Source organism: Akanthomyces muscarius, chromosome 5 (assembly GCF_028009165.1).
Source record: "Akanthomyces muscarius strain Ve6 chromosome 5, whole genome shotgun sequence".
Lineage (NCBI taxonomy): Eukaryota > Fungi > Ascomycota > Sordariomycetes > Hypocreales > Cordycipitaceae > Akanthomyces > Akanthomyces muscarius.
Window position 1 is genome coordinate 1796009 of NC_079245.1, and position 19892 is coordinate 1815900.

A 19892-nucleotide genomic window follows, 5' to 3' on the forward strand; every position below is an offset into this window, starting at 1 on the left:
AGCTATGAATCGGTCATGTCGAGCGCCGACGAAGCAACATGACGAAAAGGAGCAAGAGATGGAGGGGAAAATGATCGATAGTTCAAAGGCGGGGAGAGACGCGGGAGAGGACGCGAAGGAGGTGGTGCTAGTTAATTGAAGGGGGAATTTTCTTACTGCGTACCTAATTGACCAGCTTGCCAGCGCAGCGGAGGATTTTGAGAGTGAGAACCCAGCAATCCAGCAGTGACAGCGCTAGCAGGGGATCTTAGTGGGGCTTACAGAGGCTTCCTAGTGGCTGCTTCCTGAGACTTGCAGCGGAAGGACCGCTGGAAAGGGAAGAGTGGAGCCGGCACTCTCGGAGCCAAATGCAGGGCGGCGGACCCTGCCAATTGCCTCCCGGGCCACGGGACCGGAAGAACAGAGCTGACGCAGGGAGGCGATGATGAAGGCTCGGTATCTCGAGAGAATACAGTGGGTGCAAGGCAAAATGTAAAAGGGCTGCGGTGATGAGAGCTGTCAAGGCTCCGTCGCGTCGGCGCATCAAGGGTCTTCCACACGCATGACGCCTCGGTGATTGGCATGTTACGGTGGCGGAGACGTGGATAGGATAGCCCAACTTACAGCACAGGTACGTACGGCTCTGGTGGAAGAGACTCTGTTAATTTATTATTCCATAGCTACTACTACTACCTTACGTACCAGAATGAATTATGTGATTTGCTATGCAGCGATTAGAGCTCATGCAACTTTGTCTAGAGGGCTGCCACGCTACCTTACCTATGGCTGCATTTGGTATACCCGTAGCACAGCGCTCACAACAGTGTGAGACCATAGGTAGGTAGGTATGTAGGTAGGTAGGTAGGTGTTCGCGGGCATATGAAGTAGTGAGGCGTCCAGCACGCACAAGGTACCATTACACGCACCACTGCTTGTCATGGCGGCTGTGGCACATATCAACTACAATCACCATGTGTGTAGCCATGACTGCTCAAGTAATTTCACGGCTGCCATTACTGCCTACGTAGTTCGCCGCCTGCTCGCCACTGGCTTCTCTTTTCGTACAGCGTCAATAAATCAGGACAGCCCAGGCTGGCCGACCATCGGCGCTAGTCCCGAGTTGCTTCTAGCGTCATTTTGCGAGCCCGTCATCTGTCATCCTGCACTTACAAGTTACAGGGCGCTCAGTGCGAAAATGCGCTGCAGCCTACCGAAGTACAAGGCGTCGCCGCCCAAAATCAACTCGCCAAATTCTCATGTCAACACATCTTGACCTCCTTCGCCCCCACTGGGCCTCGCAGCCTCCTCGCCTGATCCCCCGCCCTCACGCTCTTGCCCTTCACACTCTCGCCAAACCCAGTTCCGGGGCGTCGTCGTCATGATTCTAGCTTTTCCCGCGACGACAGTTTTTATTCAAGCATCCTAGGCCTCCCGGTGGCCACACACTCATCGCGGGCCAGCCGCCCACATAGACCCTCTCGGAATCCAACGCGCGCGCGAAACCTCATAATCACGAAACTCTCCCCCCGCAGCACCAGGCACCCAAGGCCGCTTCCTCCTCCGCCGGCCATGTCGCTCGCTTCTGCCTCGCCGAGGAGGGCCTCACTCGACTCTGAAATTATCCATATATCAACCTCGCCTGCGCTGCCCATCTCGCCTCGCCTGCGCTCATCCCGCACCAACAGCCGCCACCACCACCACCAGCCCATGCAACCGCCCGCCACGGCCGCCAGCGCTTTGCCACCTGCCCGGTCCTCGTCGCCGCGACACCACGCCCACGTCTCCTCGGCTCCTTTACACACAAACACGAGTCTGCCGCCTAATCTCAGCAATCCTCTCACGCCGAATCGACGCCCGCCCCGACGACGAAACTCGCCCTCGCAGCAGCGGCGTGCCGTGCATCACCCTTCCACCGCCACGGCGTCATCTGATTTTGCACCAGGTAGCAGCCCTGTTGCCACGCCATACGCCGTGACGGACGAAACCTTTATCAATGAGCTCATGCGTGAAGAATTCTCTTCCCCCTCGACATATCCATCCTTCAGGAACCCGCCACCGCCACGTTTCGACGACGGCATTTACCAAGACGACACATATCCCGACTCTCACGCCGCAGCTACCACCACACAAACCAGCGACTGCATGGGCCCTTCAAACGACGCAACGGCCGCCCACGTGCCTGATTCGCCCTCCCAGCAGCTCCAAGCAGGCCCCTCTGCAAATACCACGCAAGACACCGACTTTTCCCTTCTCGAGACGCAGCATTCACCCATCTTCCACGACCTGATCGACGACGACCAAGGTGCCACCGAAACGGCAGCAACATCATTCTCTGAAAGCATGCCGGCGACGCTGGGACGCGGGCATTCGGATATTCTCCCGCCGCCTAAGAGGCAGCGTGACAGCCAAACCGAGCGTCTGTTGCAAACAAAACAAGAACCTGTCATCAAGCCACTTGCCCCGGGGGAAGATTTGTTTGGAGAGTTACCAGAAGCGCTGGCTGTGCACAAGGACGACATTGCCGACGAGGACCTCACAACGATTGATCTGACAGACGCCACCGAGGTTCCTGCCGAGCTGAGGAAACCCATCATCGACAACCGTATTAAGATTGGCGCGTTTCAGTGCGCTATCTGTATGGACGACGTGACTGGCCTGACAGTCACTTATTGCGGTAGGATACTGAGCCCGCCATCATATATAACTCCTCCAAAGCTGTTTACTGACTTTTTCACTTTTGCAGGGCATCTTTTTTGTGCAGATTGCCTACACCACTCCCTGGACGTCGAGTCGACCAAGGGAAAATGCCCCATGTGCCGGTCCAAGATTGACATGAAACCTCGCGAGTCCTACACCATCAAGACAAAGGGCTTCTGGCCTCTTGAACTTAAGCTCATGACGACGACGAGAAAAGGAAAGCGAAAAGCTGAGGACATTTCAAAATAGCCCGCCGCTCATTATTTTCTTGGCGTCTTTCTTGGCTCATATACTTTTCTTTGTACTGCTGTACTCAAATCGCCATTGCATAAAGCTACGCGACGTATGGCTTTGCTTTCTTGGGTCAGAATCATTAACATCATAGATCACACACATACACTGGCATGGTTGGCGTTTTTTGGCGAGGGGCAGAGGCGACATAGAATCCGTATCATGGCAGGATATACCCCTCTTTCTACGGTGGCATCGTGCATTTTAGCCTGCTTTCATCTTTTTTCCTGTACCCATGGGCGTTTGGGGTCTTTTGCTACATAGCTGTGAAAGCCCTTGTTGTATATACTTGTTACTGTACATATGTCAGAAAAGGTAGCACAATGCTCTATTACATAGAGTGACAGCAGGCTTTTCAAAGGTGTGACGATAGGTGATGTCCTCTCCTCTGTTGACTCTTTTTTTTTTTTGTTTTTGGACACGTGGCAAACCCGTTCCCTATCCAAGTATCCAAACACAGGCACGACATGACCAATGTGGCAAACTTCCAACATGGCTCGAGGTACCGTTTTTTGGGCTTCAAAAATTACCAAATTCCGTTTCTAATAAGATTTCTGTTCCACTGCTGAAGAATACAAAAAAAAAAACAACTACGAATATCGGACACAAAACTCCCAGTTTCCCCATTCTCTTGATCCAGAACTCGGACAACCACATGTCAATGGAAGAGTCTGCGGGTGGTCTTCACCTCTGGAACCGCCTCATTATCAAACTACAACACTCGGTTAGTACTCGACGAACCACAGCTGGTTCGAAAAAAAAAAAAAAACTCACCTCAATGAATCCCGTCGCGGCAATGACAACCATGAACGCATCCGCCAGCTCCTCCACCTTGTCCTCGAGGACCTCGTCGCCTTCACCACCACCGGCGCCGTGCCCACCGATGCCCGCGCTGCGCTTGAGCGTGTGCGCGACGAGCATGCGGTGGTCAGTCAGGAACTTGCGCCCCTGGGCGATGCTGTGGCTGCCGCGCATCAGGAGCGCCGCGCCGATGATGCGCACAATCTTGGCCAGGAGGTCGTAGTGCTGCTCGAGCGCGCGGCCATTGTCCGCGCGCAGCTGCAGCTCCGGGTCGGCGGCGAAGAGGCCCGACTGCTCGACGACGCGGAAGATGTTGGCCGAGAGCACGTGCTTGGCGCCCGACCGCGTCTGCGCGAGCTGCAGCAGCAGCGCGAGCTTGGCGTCCTGGTGGTTCTGCTGGGCCGCGGCGCCGCGCGGACCGCACACCTCCTGCCACTCGGCCATGACGCCGCGCAGCGTGTCCACGACGATGCCGACAAAGTTGACTCGGTTCAGCGCGGCCACGATCTGGTCGTCGTCCTCCTGGCGCCCAATGTTGACGAGCACATTGAGTAGGATGTACGCGGCCGTCTGGCAGCCCGGCTCCCCGCAAAATGCATCGTCGCACAGGACGTTGATGAGGCGGTCGCCGTAGATCTGCACCGTCTTGATGATTTGCGTGTTAAAGGTGCGCTTCGTCTCGTCCGGCGCGCCGGTGAGGTACCGATAGCAGATCTCGTAGTAGATGGTGCGCAGCTCTGGCGTGCCCGCCCATTTGCTGACTGCTTGCAGGCATATTTGGAAGAGCTGGAACAGCTTGTCATGGATGAGGTTGCCAATGGCCTTGCCTTGCTTGTCCACCGTGCTCGATTCCTTCAGGTCCAGCCGTGAAAGCAGAATTCTCGCGAGTTTCGCGAGATCCATGGCCTCCACAGGACGATCAGAGGCAAACGACTCCAGACTAGGGAGAATCGCCTGCAGCGTCTGTAGGAAGAATGATGTACGGGCCGTTCCGTCAAAGTCGTTGCACTCCACCATGATGAGCAGCAGCTTAGTCCACGACTTTAGCACTTGCAAGCTCTGTCGAGCCAGCTGCTGCTGGCGATCAGTTGATGCGAGATGATCCATAATCACTGACTCCTCCCTATCAACTGCCGCGAGACTCTGCACCGTCGCCAATGCCTCTTTGAGCTTGCCTTGACCCTTTTCATTCCGCTTTATCAGAATCATTTCCTTGACGCGGTCTGTATTGTGTACGACATTGCCATCGCCATCATCCATTAGACAAATTGAAACGTCTAGATCGCGGTAAAACTCCAACTGAGGGACAGGCGTCTCCCAGAGGCCTGATGGCAGTAGAAAATCGTACAAGTCAAAAACCGTTGGCGTCTCGATGCGCTCGTTCTCGTCATTTAGTACCTGACCATTAAGGGCCTCGAAGATACGTCGTTTGACGCTTGGCATGCGGCCTTGAGAAATCATGCACAACTCCATCGCAAAGTATTCCAGCACCATCCGCCTCAACGTGAGAAAGTCTGATAATGCAGTGGCCCCTTCGGTCAGTGGGAAGTGGACCGTGGTCACATTCTGGCCCTCCCACGGGATATTAGGCTGGATGACGGTCTCGCGAATGAGTAGGTGGAAGAAAAATTCGTTGTTCCGTAGCTCCTCGATGACAAGCTTTGATGAGAGAGGGGAACTCCAGAGTACCTGAAGAATGCGCATCACTTTGCACTTGATTGAAACGAGCCATCCTCTCATGCCTTGAGCATCTGCGGATGGCAATTCCAGAAAGACCCTCAGAAGGCTGTGGAACAGCGACGTCTGCTTGGCGAATGCGTCATCAGTTCCAACGGACAAAGAGTCGGATCCGCACTTGAATCCAAGAAGTAGATGAGCAATAGTCGGCCGTTTAGGAGTTTCTTGCAGGCACTGGTAGAGAAAGTCGAGCACATAGCGTTTCGTAACATAGCTTGCTGAATCAGCCTCGCGACCAGGTTCCAGGGGGGCTTGCATCTCGGAGATGAAGGCTCTTGATATCGATTCATGCTGGCCATTGGCTTCCATCGCCACGATAGCCTTGTTTCGGTGACCGGCTCTTGCCGAACCCGACCACTCCGCTGCGATCCGGGGGGAAGACGACATCTTGCCAAGAAGCTGAAGGCACGAGAGCGTAAGATCAGGATGCCCAATACCGCAGTAATTGCCGAGATCCACCACCAAGCTGAGTCGCGTAACGAGCCCGTCTGCGAACGACGCATATGGGGCATTGGAAACCGGCTGTCGCTGTTGGTTACTTTTTTTGATCAATGGCCGCACCAGATCTAGATAGGTAGTTTCAAGATCCATGATTCTGGAGATGAGATCGACAGCCCGGAGAATGCCGAGAATGAGTGGTGAGTCAGGGGCAGCATTGCCCACTTCCATAGGCTCTTGATGGACAACATTGAAGAGCGCTGTCATGACTTTGTCGTTGTACATCCACTCCATCACTCTGCCAAATGGGTGCTTTGTGACATACGTTGCCAAGTCAGAAGTCGCAATGGACGAGTCAATAGCAAGATTGGTATTATTGGCCATGATGATGAGGTCTTCGTTAAATGTAGCCAAGCAAGTCAACATGAACTCGAGGCACGTCAATCTCAGAACTCGAGTTTGGTGAACATCTTGGAGATCTTGCGCCTTGGTAGCAAATACTAGGCCGATGACATAGTCAATGTACGCCTCGATGCCAGAAAGCCGGGCTGAGGATCCTAGAGAGTCGCCAAAAGGAAGCGAGTCGTTGAGCGGACTGCTGTCGATTGCAGGTGATACTAGAGCCAATAGAAGCTTCGTAAAAGCTTCTGGTTCGTCGAAACCGTTGCTCATCTCATCCAAGATGCGATCCATGGAAACAAGAGGCTGTGCTTGCCCTTGTCGCAAGGAGCTGGTGGTGTGTGCGGGGGGCTGAGAATATCCGCCGGTACTGAAGTTATCCAAGCACAGCCACATAATGTTGCTTTCATGCAACGTCTTTCGTGTTAATAAAGCCTTGAGGGCCATGAATATACAGCCGCGTAGTCGTGATGGTATTTGGCTGCTGGCAAGGTCGAACAATGTGTCAACAACGTTATAATCTTGATTTTGTAGCAAAAATTGTCGCGGGGTCTCGCCCTCAGATGCCAACTTAGTCATAAGGCGAAGGTAGCACTCCAACATCATGGCAGACTCGGGTTCTGTCTCCACCACATCTGTACTGGGTTTTGTGTTACGATACCTTGTTGTAGGTGTGGTAGTTGGTCTATGCTTGATCTTATCCAAAAAGAAGTCCAGCTCCCGGAAGATCTGCAGCCACGTCAACGACTGCGCCCTACGCATCTTCCCAGACGAATGGTGACCTTCGTCCAGCAGAAATTCGTGGGCGGCTGTTGCACACTCGTCGTTTTCCGAGATTGCTTGCAGCATCTCGCAGAATGAGGCGACTAACGGTGTCGATGCGCGTCGCGACGCCCAGTGCATAAAACCAGCCAAATTGCTATCGGGGTCTGACCAGAAGGCAGTTGCCGCGTCAGGACGGCCCTCGTATGCGTACGCGATAATCAAGATAAAGCGCTCTAGATCAAGGTCTTGCTCGTGAACTTGACTAAGTTGCCGTTGCTCGTCTTCTTCCACACGCAGTTTTCGTAGGACGTCTGGCATGTTGGAAATGAAGGCATCGATGAATAGTTCCAACTGGGACATGAACCGGAGTTGGAAGAAGTCGGAGAACTGGACAATATCGGTCGCTAGTGGCGCTGACTTTCGCTGTAACCATTTGCGTATGCCTGCTCTAACAGGATCGTGCCAGTCTGGCGCGCGAACGTCTGCCGCAGCCGTTAAAATGAAATCAAAGGCGCCGTCCTTCAAGGCATCCACGAACGCCTTTGATCTCTCGCGATCGCCCTTGACCAGATCAGGATCAGGCACAGCTGACGGCTCGTCAATCCAGTAGCCCGCATATTCCGCTAGCCACCACGTCTTGAATGCGGCTTGAAGGTACGGCAGCGGCCAAGCAGAGTCGTCGACGGCGGCAAACAACTTCGAATGTAGATCTTTGACTCGTGTAAGATCCATACCACCTTCTGGGGACCCGAAAACCGCAATGTATGCACCAAGAGCAGGCAGTAAATGTACCAGCAGGCAGTCGTATTTATCGGTTCGTTTCAAGACAGTGACAAGATCCAGGAAGTCAGCAGTTTCAGCCTGCCTCTTGCTAACTGCACGACAGAGAATCACACCCAGTAACTCGTGCTGTTGTATAAGACTGATGCGCGAAAATTCGACAGTTTCCATCTCTTCGGACATGGAGTCCTTGGTTTGTCCCATTGCTTGGGCGGCCGCAATTTTGTCGCCCAGACTCTGTAGCCATGCTTTTATCTCGACCATCGCAGTCATGTATCGTGGAATGTTGCGCTTCTGGCCTGCGGCGCTTGCCTGTAGCATTCGTGCTTCGACATAGGCCTTGACGCCATCGAGAGCCGTGGATTCTTCATCGTCGTTTTCGAGTGTGTAGATTTCGAAAAGAAGGCGTAGAATGTCGAGCGCATACTTTCGCTGCTGATGAAAACGAATGATAGCGCATTCGATAAGCGATCGACCAAGTATCGACGTGTCATCCTGAGAGTCGAGAAGGAAACGCGCCGCGTCAAGTTCTTCAATTTCGAGCTCGTCCGAGAGTATCAGCACGTCTTGCTGGAAGCTTTCATTGAGGGAGAACTCAGTTCCATCAAGTGCAATTTTTCCTACCAAGGATTAGCTAAATCTCATCGAGAGATGCTTGGGACACCCCTGCATACCAGACTTGACCGATTTTCTGCTCTCTTCGCTCCTCTTTGGTCGTTCCCACACTCGCTCGAGCTCGCGCTCAAAGTTTTCGACAAGAGCCTCGTTATCAATGCTGCCATCGCCGCGACCTTCGTTCAGAGCGATAATTTCTCGGTGAAACGCTTGCAGCGCGTCCAAAGTTGTGAAGTCGGCCATTGTGGCAGTCTCAATCCGTTCGCATGGTGGGATAAGAACGCGCGACGAGTTCAAGACGCTGCAGACTTTGCGCCGCGATGCAGGTACGCGCAAAACTCGCGAAATCTGCCTAGAGTTTATGTAAGATGCTAACCGCAAGTCTGGTAGCCAACAAATAAGATGTCGTAATATGTTAATGCTGTCAATCCGTCGTCGGTGTTGATGTTGGATGGCCGGCAGTAAACAAGTTCGTGGGCGGTGAGCATTTCTGCCCACCCAGCTCGGCGAGCTCCAAGGTCCAGCTGCAGCCTGCGCCTGGGTAGCGATCACTGCTCTTTACATAGAACACCTCATGAGATGTTCATCCACAGAGACTTATCCCCAATGATTGTAAATTCGCCCGCGAAAGTTCATTTATTCGGAAGCACCGTGGTTTGGCTGAGACCGTAAGTATAGATGTAATTTCTCATGGCAAACGGAGCAGCACTACCCATCGCCCAATGGCGTCCGTAGGCAGCACTGGTCAACTTTAGTTTCTATTTATGCCACGTCTTTTCCGAACGCACAATGTTCTCCGCGCCTACTATGTAACTTTACTACTTATCGGACCTTCGGTATATCTCTAAGTGAACTTGAGAAGCATCATAAAAATCGCACAATTGTTCGCTAACATCGTAGCGGTTATTCGGTTGGACATGCACAAACGAGTCAAACGGTGTGCCGTGGCATGCGGCGGCGCAGCTGTACTGCGTTGCACGATAACCTTACTATTTTTATTGTACATATCGAGGTCCAATATACGTATAACTTTAGGCCTTTAAGTCATTTACATACACGCTGTTCCACTGCTATTCGTAGTAGAAAGCTTTAATTTTAGCGCGACGGTATTGAATAAAGAGGGACTATGAAAAGAAGAAAACATAAATAGAATAGTGAAAGTAAAGAAAAAAAGGCAGGTAAAAAATTTAAAGAAGAGAAAGAAATTGAAGAAAATAAAGAAAATAAGCCAAGTTGTAGAAATAACCATAATAGGTTGGATAACAACAGGATGAAGACTGCGCGGCGTCACGTGTAGGGAGTGCCTGGACTCATCAACTTGCAGACGAACGGGCTGGCGCACCGCGGCACGGCACGGCACGGCACGCCCCTACGTCAACCAAACTGCAAATTCGCCATGTCGGCATACACGGTGAAAACAATCAGCACCGACCTCGCCAGTGGGCTAGTCAAAACACGGGATAAGGCCTTGGATGACCTAAATCAGCTTCTGAGCCGCAACAATGCCGGCGCTGTTGATTTGTCGGAGCTGGGGGACAAGGCCTATCACGATATATTTGAGGCGCTTTTCAAGACAGTTCTCGAGCAGAAACCGAAATATTATGACAGAAAGACTTCCAAACCCGCCGAACTTCGCCTGAACAAATGTGCCCGAGCTGTGAGGGCGGCAGCCGCCCGTGGAGCCTCCAAGCTCAAACAGAAGACGCTATCCGCCATCATCGATCACATCACTCAAGTTTTGCCGGGACCTGGTGATGGTTTCGTGCGCCCACTACTGAGCGACTATGTCAAGGCTCTCACGGAGTTGCTATCCCGGTCTGCGAACGTGGAATTCTTTTCGCGCAAGGACGGCCATTTGTGGCAAATCTGCGTGGACTTCCTGCTCGATGTCATTTCTAATCGCATTCCACAGGTTGGTCCCATAGACCAAGGCTTGGTTGGTCGCAATTCACCTGGTCCCAGCACACCACATTCAACATTACGGTCCAATTCTGGCTCTCTCCTGAGCCAAAAGCCAACCGAACTCACCGACGGAGAGCCGGCCCGAGATGCCCTCGAGGGCCTGCTTTGCCTTGCAACTGCTTCTAATGCACACATATTGAGCCGTTACCAAGATATTGCCAATGCGGCCCTGAGAGTACTACGTCTTCGCAACCTAAGCCTCGGCTCTTTGCAGACAATGAGTTTTGCCATCATCAACAGCATCATGTCGGCAACGCAATTAGATGATCCAAGCTACACAGGTAAACTTGTTCAGGATCTTCTACCTTTGATGGCTCATTGGTGGAGAGCAGACAAGGTATCACAAGACGATACGATCAAGTCGTTGCGGAACGAGATTCTCCGAACCATGCTACTCTCGCAGTTGCACATTGAGCATTTGGCAGTCAACAACTGGAATGAGAACGTCAGAGAAGGTGTTGTATACTTGCTAGAGCCCTTGTGGCAGGAATACTCGAAAAGAAGCTCAAGCAACCAACTCAGACTTCGCAACGTCACATTCACAACAAACCTGCTCCCGGAAGACTATCTGCAGATAGGAATTTTCGGACTGGATCCGTTGGATATGGAAGCAGAGAGCCATTGGGGTATTGTTCAGTGTATAGCTTCCCTGGAAGCAATATTGGTACGGCAAAAACCCAAGACAGTTTCGTCTCAAAGAGCCGAGCAGCCACGAAAGAGACGCCGGGTTGAACAAGCAGAAAATCGCATTCGCACACGGCTCAGAAACCGGAAACCCGAGATAATACAACCCGCACTTCAAGTTGTACCTTTTATACTGGCAGCTGGGGCGCTTGGTATCGACGAAGTTCAAGAATTGCTCTTGGAACTCGTTGGTTTGACAACACACAAGGACACCTCTCTTGCGTCCTGGGCTATAGTTGCTTGCTCCAGTTGTCTTCAACTTTCCAACGTGACTGACAAAATGATTGACGACTGGAAGCAGCTTTGGAAGGTTGCAACAAGAGCTGTCAGCTTACAAAGTACATGCCGCGCCGCCTGTCTTTTAATCCACAGCCTACTCAAAACCGATGTCTTACCGTACCATTCTTTGTCGGACGATATAAATAGCATCACAACAACCGCTGATGTGAATGGACCTGCTATATTATGCGATACATCCATTGCGCTTATGCATCACCTTCTATCCGTGAGGAATACAATTCTGCCGAGCGCGAGCCAAGCGACATCCAACTACATTATACGATGGGCCTTGATGCGATGGAACCCGGCAGACTCTGGGTCTTCATCACAAGGCCAATCAATGCAGCCAATCAATCTCGTCAACCTTTTACGCGCATGCTGCGGTATGAAATCAATTGTTGGAAATACGCAAGAATCTGTTATTGGTGGTCCCTTTTGCGAGACCTGGAAACTACAGAAAGACACTTGCCAGTTCAATGAGTACCTTCTTCTCCTAGGCCACGATTCAGAGGGATTCTCTCGAGTAATCCGAGGCCAGCATCCGTCTACAGAGACAACCGAGGCCGCGTCCGACTCTAACACCTATTTTCCATCGAGGAAGCTTCTATTGGAGCTGCTCTATCCCAAACTAGAAGAAATCAGCGAGCTTTGCACCTCGTGGTCGAAAAAGTCCAGCGAAGGGGGAAGTCAAATATCCCAAGAAAAATTCGGAAGTCTATTGTCTGCCTGCATTGTCGGCGCAATGCTATTGCCCGAAATTTCGCACATGAACTCGAGCCAATCTGCTCTGGTCGAGAGTCTGATTATGAGCAATGCTGAGCGAGGAATCACCGAGGCTTTGGCATCGGTGGAGGCAAATTCGTTTGTTCAGCAGCTTCTTCGCAATATCAGGCCATGCATTCCAGACCTTACGCATGTCGGAATGGAAAGACTGCATGGAGAGAATGAGGCTCTTCTTAGCCTGCTTACTTTGTCCTTTGATACTTTGAGTAAGCATAATCTGACCAAGGACTCGACTGGAAGCTATGACATGATGGAGCTCGACGATGAATTCGAATCCCAAAGCAGCCGTGCCATAACCTTGACTACCGCGATCTCTCTTCCTCGCTCTGTCCATCAAGTATGCCTAAGCCCGCCATGCTTTGACGCCGATACTCGTTGTCGACTCAATTTGATTGTCGCCTCGCAGCGCGAGGACAGTCAGGTCGGCCTTGTGCCGGACGTCTTCATCGACGAGTTGGTCAGGATGTCGGATGACGAGCTGTTGTCGTGCTACACGCTCTTGGTCGAGCTGTTCCGTTCTGATATGGTCACCAGCCCGGATCGAGCATTGTCAATTATACAGAGGCTAGGAGAGGTCGTTGGTAGCAATGAATATAGGTGCTGCGAAGTGGCCCTTACCACCTGCATCGAGGTGGTTCACGGGCTGTCTAGCATGTGGCTCAACGACAGCGGTGAATTGGCAAACAGTGTTGGCGACTTGTACCACTACTTCATCCATACTTGCCTTGATGCCAACTTCTTCTCGCCGCGAAGCTTGAAAGCACTGTCCGAGTTGCTGTTCACCTTGCTGAAACTTCAGCCAGGTTATGGTACAAGCCTGAAGCTAGATTCTTGCCGAACATCGCTGCTGTCCATTCTCAGAGAAAGCTCTATGAACGTCAAATATTTTGTAGCGGAAAGAATTGCTGGGCTCTTTGAGCTGTATATTCTCATGCTGCACGATGAGGTATTCGTGGATGTTCTTGGAAGTCTACCGGCGGATCCAGAGAGCCAGGCAGGCATCGCGTGCCGGCTGCTAGTGCTCTCTAACCTGGCACAGAGATGGCCAACTTTGCTAAGGCGATGTACATATCATATTTTCGAGACGCCGGGCAAGATATCCTCGGTTTCGGAACACGCACGCCGCTGCATCGCGGATATCTCTCGCTCACTGGGTTTGGCATCGCCGAAGGAGCTCTTTGGCCTATTTACTCGGCAGCTTCTATATACTTGGATGGAGAATGATTCGGTAGAGGATATTCCATACGCGATTTTTGGGTTCGAGTCTCTAGGCGAACTCTTGACGACTGCGCAGTCTGATGCCGTTGGGCTGTCAACCATGAGGGGCCAGGATAGCGTTCGGACCGAAATTGCAAGACAGATTGGCAAGACAGAAGTCGAGCTGCTGCAGGCCAACTTCGCCGCAAGCATCAGCTACAGTACAGTCTTTACCGCTGCATTTGAACCGTTAAGCAAAGACAACGGCGAGGCTAAGATAAAGAAGAAGATGGGAAACAAACTGTTTACGGAAAGTATATACATCAATTTCGTGGACATTGCCGCTTTTTTCTTCGACATCATCGACCAAGAAGACGCCGTGGAGAAAGTCTTTGCAAGAAGTGAAGAGCTTGCATACGCTGCTAAAATTTACAAGGGAATTACCGGAATAGCGCGATCGGATACAAAACTGCCCCCCAACCAACAACCGATGTTCAGATCAAAGTACGTCATTCATGAGCTAGCTCGTCTGTGTCAGGGCACGGAGTTCTTGTTTAACGAACTATGGACTCCTGCATTGGTCGTTTCTATCGCCAGGAAGCTCTTCAACACGGTTCATCCAGCCTTGGGGTCGCTGCATGCTTGCTCTGTCTTGAGAAAAGTGCGAATTTTGATCTGCCTGGCAGGACCGGTGGCACTCGAATCATACTGTTTGGAGATGTTGCTGAATTCCGTGCGAACATTTATCACGGACTCGGAGTGTGCTGATGATGCTCTGGGAATCAGCCAGTATTTACTGGAAAAGGGAGCCTCTTATCTTCAAGAAACACCCTCCTTCTTGGCGGGCTATTCTTTATCGACCCTGGCTTCTCTTCGAGTTTTTCTCGAATCCAGTCAGTCAAGCACCACCCAGGAAAGCCAATTTAAAGCCACGATGAGTAAAGCCACAAAGTTCCACGAATGGCTGGCGGGTTATTTGGATAGCTACACATCAACGGCGTTTAGGAATGAATCGCAGAAGGCGTCATTCAAGTCCATCACAAGCTCGGCCGCTCGCATTCGGTCATCAGGCAACGCGGAGCAGAGTACCTTTGAAAGCAAGTTGCTGCTCGATATCTTGCAAGATGGCAATGCAAAGCATGAGCTACTCAATGAACCATCCCGAGAGCTGGCGATGGGACTATTATGTGGCGATTTCACCGTACCCGAGCATGCAAGCAATGATATCATCAGCTCAGACAGCGATGCCGTACAGCATGCAAGTGCCGTGTGGAAGAGCTGTAATACAAAAGATCTGAGTGAGAACTATTTATCGTGGGCAGGAAGAGTGGTTGGAAGAGCCTTTGCTGCTTCTGGAGACATTCCAGAGGGTATTGTTGCCGAGTCCGAGGTGGCAACATATGGCAAAATTGCTCCTGGGCCAAACGGCTCGGAGATGGGTCTATTAAGCCTTCTTCAGAGTCTTACCTCCAACAGTGACACCTTGACAGCAGGTCTCGCCGAATCTGTCTTGAGAGCCGCTATATCGAAAGCAATGCTGCGAGAGGACGAGCCGCTTCTCATTGCCTGTCAGCGGAGCTTGGCAGAGCCTGTGTACCTTACTTCGCAATGGTCACTCTACCGTTCCCCACCCTCCGAGAATCAGCAGGCACAGCCAAGTCAGGACGAGCAATCAATCTGGGACAGTAATATCACTTCGGAGTCTTGGCTCTCTGATCTCAGCATTTTAATGGCGAACTCAGTTCCAGATTCAGTCTTGCTCTCGGTACTGTCTCCTGTTTTGGCAAAGGTCAAAGGGTTTGCTGAAAAGGCATTTCCGTTCATTGTCCACCTGGTTCTCATGTTCCAACTCGAGCAGCAGCAATTTATGAAGCGCTGCCTTTCCGCAGCACTTAAAACTTGGCTACAACCCAATGTTTTCTCAGCGCGACCCAAAATTGCGCTCTTGATCAACACGCTGCTGTACCTTCGGACACAGGAGTACCCGAAGGAGGGCTCAATAGGTGATCGGCTACATTGGCTGGAAATCGACTACTCAACAGCAGCAACCGCCGCAACACACTGCGGTATGTACAAAACCGCGCTCTTATTCGCCGAGCTGGCGTCTATTGAAACTGGCCGGCAATCTAGACGTGCATCTGCGGCCCGTGAGGTGGATCTTAGCTCGACACTCTTGTCTATTTTTGAGAATATTGATGACCCTGATGCATACTATGGTCTATCTGAAGAGGCTAGCTTATCAAATGTTCTCTCGCGAATTACATATGAAAACGACGGAATGAAGAGCGTTGCTTTTCTTGGTGCGCAATTTGACAGCGACAGTCGTCAGCGGAATGGCTCCAGTACAGTCGATGTACAAGCTCTTGTTGGCGCCTTGAGCACAATCGGCCTATCTGGCCTGTCTCATTCTCTTCAGCAGACGCACCAAACAGTTGATACGTCGCCCGCTGCTACAGAAAACACATTTAAAGCCGCGCAGAGGTTGGAAATGTGGAATCTGCCGGCACCAAAAGACAGCGAGAGCTTTGCAGTTACAACTTACAAGGCATACCAAGCTATACACAACGCGACAGAGGTTGCCTCCGTCAGAAACGTTGTGTACGAAGGTTTCGCCAAGACGATAGGCAGTGCCACTGGAACTAATCGGCCCACCATTGCCATGCTCAGGAACAAACTTGGTGCCCTTGCTGCGTTGAGCGAACTGGACGACTTGATGCATGTTTCGCGCAGCGATGATTTGAATGATGCGCTTGGTGTGTTGCAGTTTCGTGGCGATTGGATGAAGCGTGGACGGTACGACGACGTGAGCAATATTCTGTCATGTCGAGGTACGACGATGAGTATGCTGAGCCAACACTCCAACATTCTTCACGAGGCAAGCTTATCAACCGCTGTGATGCGAAAAGCGGAGGTGGAGTCCCTGTTGATGTCCTCTGCATTGTATCGATTCCACGAAGCCAAGCAAGAATCCCTCAATATCGCCACGTCACTCTCCAAACTCATTCCTACTTGCCGAAGCCTGGACTTGCATGTCGATGCATCCGTCAATGTCGAGGTAGCCAACTCACTCTGGGATCAGGGAGAAATGAGTACTGCTATTCAAATGCTTCAGGCCATCGACAGGGACTCAGTTCTGAACAAACAGGCGATTCCAGTTACCAAAGCAGACTTGCTTGCAAAAATTGGCGACAGAATGTCTGTTGCTAGACGAGAGAAGCCTCGTGATATCCAAAAGAAATATTTAGAGCCGGCCTTGAAGGAGATTGGCAGCACGAACTACGGGACGGAAGCTGGCTTGGTGTTCCATCAGTTTGCACTTTTCTGTGACGGGCAGCTTCAAGACGCCGATGGACTGGAGGATCTGGAAAGACTTCAAAACTTGCGAAAAGCGAAGAGCGACGAGGTTTCCGATCTGAAAGAACTGATTGCCTCCACGAAAGAAAGCCAGCTACGGAAACGATACGACTACGTCCTGGCCAAGGAGAAGCAATGGCTGGAACTGGACGAACAAGAACTTCGCCGTGTTGAGCAAACAAGAGGCGAATTTGTTCGTTTGAGTGTCGAAAACTATCTACTCTCACTTATAGCTTCTGATGCCCATAACAACGACGCACTGCGCTTCACAGCATTGTGGCTAGAGCGCTCAGGAGAGGAGGGGACGAACAACGCCGTCGCTCGCTATCTTTCCAAGGTTCCGACACGCAAGTTTGCGAACCTTATGAACCAGCTCACATCGAGACTGCAATACACAGACAGCAAGTTCCAGAAGCTGTTGCTTGAGTTGGTCTATAATATCTGCGTCGACCATCCATACCATGGCATGTATCAAATATGGTCCGGCACAAAGGTTCGAGTACAATCCAAGGATGAAGTGGCCGTCCAGCGAGTCAAGGCCACAGAAAAAGTTGCGCAGCGGCTCGCAGCAACGAAGCCTGTCGCCAATATATGGCTGTCCATTGAAAAGACGAGCAAGTATTACCACGGCTTGGCAGTGGACAGAGACACCAACAAGTACAAGGCGGGAGCGAAATTTCCCCTGAAGGACTCGCAGGCTGGTTTGAACTTGGTAATAGGGTTGGCTAAATACCATATTCCACCGCCGACTATGCATGTCGAAATTCGCATTAGCAAAGACTACTCGACGGTTCCGACAATTGCGAAGCTGGAACCGACCATGACCATCGCGGGCGGAGTCAGTGCGCCGAAAATCATCACTGCTATCGGCACCGACGGCAAAAAGTACAAGCAGCTCGTCAAAGGAGGCCATGATGATCTTCGCCAAGACGCCATCATGGAGCAAGTGTTTGCCGCGGTTTCCTCTCTGCTAAAGTATCACCGCTCTGCACAGCAGCGCAACCTTGGTATCCGGACGTATAAGGTTCTGCCGCTGACTGCTTCGTCTGGCCTCATTGAGTTTGTCCCGAACACGATCCCGCTACATGAATTCCTCATGCCTGCGCATGAGAGATACTATCCGAAGGATTTGAAGGGCTCACATTGTCGTAAGGAGATTTTCAACGTTCAAAATAGGAACATTGATACGCGCATTAGCACCTATCGGAAGGTGACGGATCGTTTCCACCCCGTTATGAAGTATTTCTTTATGGAATATTTCGAGGATCCAGACGAATGGTACGCGAAACGTCTGGCCTACACCAGAACAACTGCAGCGATCTCCATGCTTGGCCACGTTCTCGGCCTCGGCGATCGGCACGGCCACAATATTTTGCTCGATACCAAGACAGGCGAGGTCGTCCACATTGATCTAGGTGTGGCATTTGAAGCTGGCCGTATCCTGCCCGTCCCTGAATTGGTCCCGTTCCGCCTGACCAGAGACATTATCGACGGAATGGGCATCAGCAAGACGGAGGGCGTTTTTCGGCGCTGCTGCGAATTCACTCTCGACGCGCTGCGCGAGGAGCAGTACTCCATCATGACGATTTTGGACGTGCTGCGCTATGATCCACTGTATACGTGGTCTATCTCGCCGCTGCGGCTGGCGAAGCTGCAGAAGGCGAGAGAAAAAGATGAAAACGCACCATTGGTAGACGATGCGGACGACCCGGACGATAAGAAGAATAAGGAAAACGGGCGCAACAAACGCAACGGCGGCACCGAGCAAAAGAACGTTAATGAGCCGTCGGAAGCTGACCGTGCCTTGGAGGTGGTTAGGAAGAAGCTCTCCAAGGCACTCAGCGTGACAGCAACAGTCAACGACTTAATCAATCAGGCCACGGACGAGAGGAACTTGGCTGTATTATACTCTGGCTGGGCAGCATATGCTTAGCTACCTATTTATAGATTAATGAATACCTTATAATACCTTATAATGCTGTTAGTATAGTTAGGTACGTATTATAATGTTGGTAGTAATAGTTCGATTTCTACTAGATCAAAGAATTGTCCAACTATAAAGGAGAAAAGAAGAGGCTATCTAGGTTCTACTAGATAGCTATTATAGAAGGTAGTGCAAGTAGGTCTAGCCTAGCCACTAGTACTTATAATAAATACCTTATAATACTCTTATTTCCTTAATTTTCTCTCTTCTCTAGTGTTTGACTTGATCGTGTTTCTCGTCAGCTCTACCGTTGTCATCGGTATGAGGGTGGCGCTCTCCAACGCCTGGCACAACATTGGCTATATTTTCGTTATAGACCTGTTTCTGTACTTCTACTACGTTAATTTCCATCTTTATAGCCTCGCATTTGCGGGAATTTAGCTGTACTGTACTCGATGTAGGCAGCCTAGACATGCCACATACTCAGCTGGCCACTCCACATCATGGCTTAACATGAGAATGCATCGTGTCCGTCCACTGCGCTTGGACTTCGCACTGGCGGCGGCATTGGTGTGTACTTGTGTGCGCGCTCGCTGGTAACAACGTGCAGCCAAATATTTCTGACCTCGAGCAGGCGATAATTAGATGGCCATTGAGGTCTAGCACTTAGCTACTTACCGAGTTATGGACGGGTCTAAGTATATCTTCTATCCTCCTTTCTTTTTCCACCTCTGGACCCGCATCTCTGACTTGTCTTCTTTTTGACCAGCTTATCAATATATTTCTCAGTCTGTATATTTGATTATTCTCCATTTTGTCTCTACGGATAGATTGTCCGCCAATTGTCGGACACTGGTTGTGATGCGGGGAAGCTTTCTTCTGGTGGCGGATTTACACCAGCTGCCGGCTATCTTATCGCCGGCGGCCTGCTCCAAATTGCTGGGCCCTCCATCCACCAGTGACATAATCCAATCCAACCTTCAACAAACACTCCTCATCTGCATTGCCTGCATTTCATTGAGCGCCGCCATCTGACACGACGGAGACATATGTCATAGTGGCCTTTAGCAACATCCTCCATCGAGCAGCACAAATTTAGTTTTCAACGGACTCCCGCCGATCCGCCGCCGCCCCAGCAAGGCACATATTCGAGCTCTATTGCCACCCGACGGTCACGACACCGCGTCCGCCCGTGTTGCGCCCAACT

The 19892-nt window shown here is 51.3% G+C and overlaps 4 protein-coding genes across 4 annotated transcripts; 3 read left to right on the top strand and 1 right to left on the bottom strand.

Annotated features, from left to right (window-relative positions):
- Nucleotides 1-1548: 1548 nt before the first annotated feature.
- LMH87_009881 (uncharacterized protein) lies at nt 1549-2925 on the top strand (the record flags this gene model as incomplete). Its single annotated transcript, XM_056196953.1, has 2 exons — nt 1549-2653; nt 2723-2925. The coding sequence occupies 2 exons, from the start codon at nt 1549-1551 to the stop codon at nt 2923-2925; spliced, it is 1308 nt and encodes a 435-aa protein (XP_056054050.1).
- Nucleotides 2926-3625: 700 nt separating this feature from the next.
- Nucleotides 3626-8745, bottom strand: LMH87_009882 (uncharacterized protein; the record flags this gene model as incomplete). The annotated part of the gene is made up of 3 exons (XM_056196954.1): nt 3626-3679; nt 3742-8507; nt 8562-8745. The coding sequence occupies 3 exons, from the start codon at nt 8743-8745 to the stop codon at nt 3626-3628; spliced, it is 5004 nt and encodes a 1667-aa protein (XP_056054051.1).
- A 1153-nt stretch (nt 8746-9898) lies between these two features.
- Nucleotides 9899-11249, top strand: LMH87_009883 (uncharacterized protein; the record flags this gene model as incomplete). Its single annotated transcript, XM_056196956.1, has 2 exons — nt 9899-11090; nt 11164-11249. 2 exons carry the CDS (start codon nt 9899-9901, stop codon nt 11247-11249), a joined length of 1278 nt encoding a protein of 425 aa, XP_056054052.1.
- Nucleotides 11250-12193: 944 nt separating this feature from the next.
- Nucleotides 12194-18694, top strand: LMH87_009884 (uncharacterized protein; the record flags this gene model as incomplete). Its single annotated transcript, XM_056196957.1, has 1 exon — nt 12194-18694. One exon carries the CDS (start codon nt 12194-12196, stop codon nt 18692-18694), a length of 6501 nt encoding a protein of 2166 aa, XP_056054053.1.
- Nucleotides 18695-19892: the final 1198 nt, after the last annotated feature.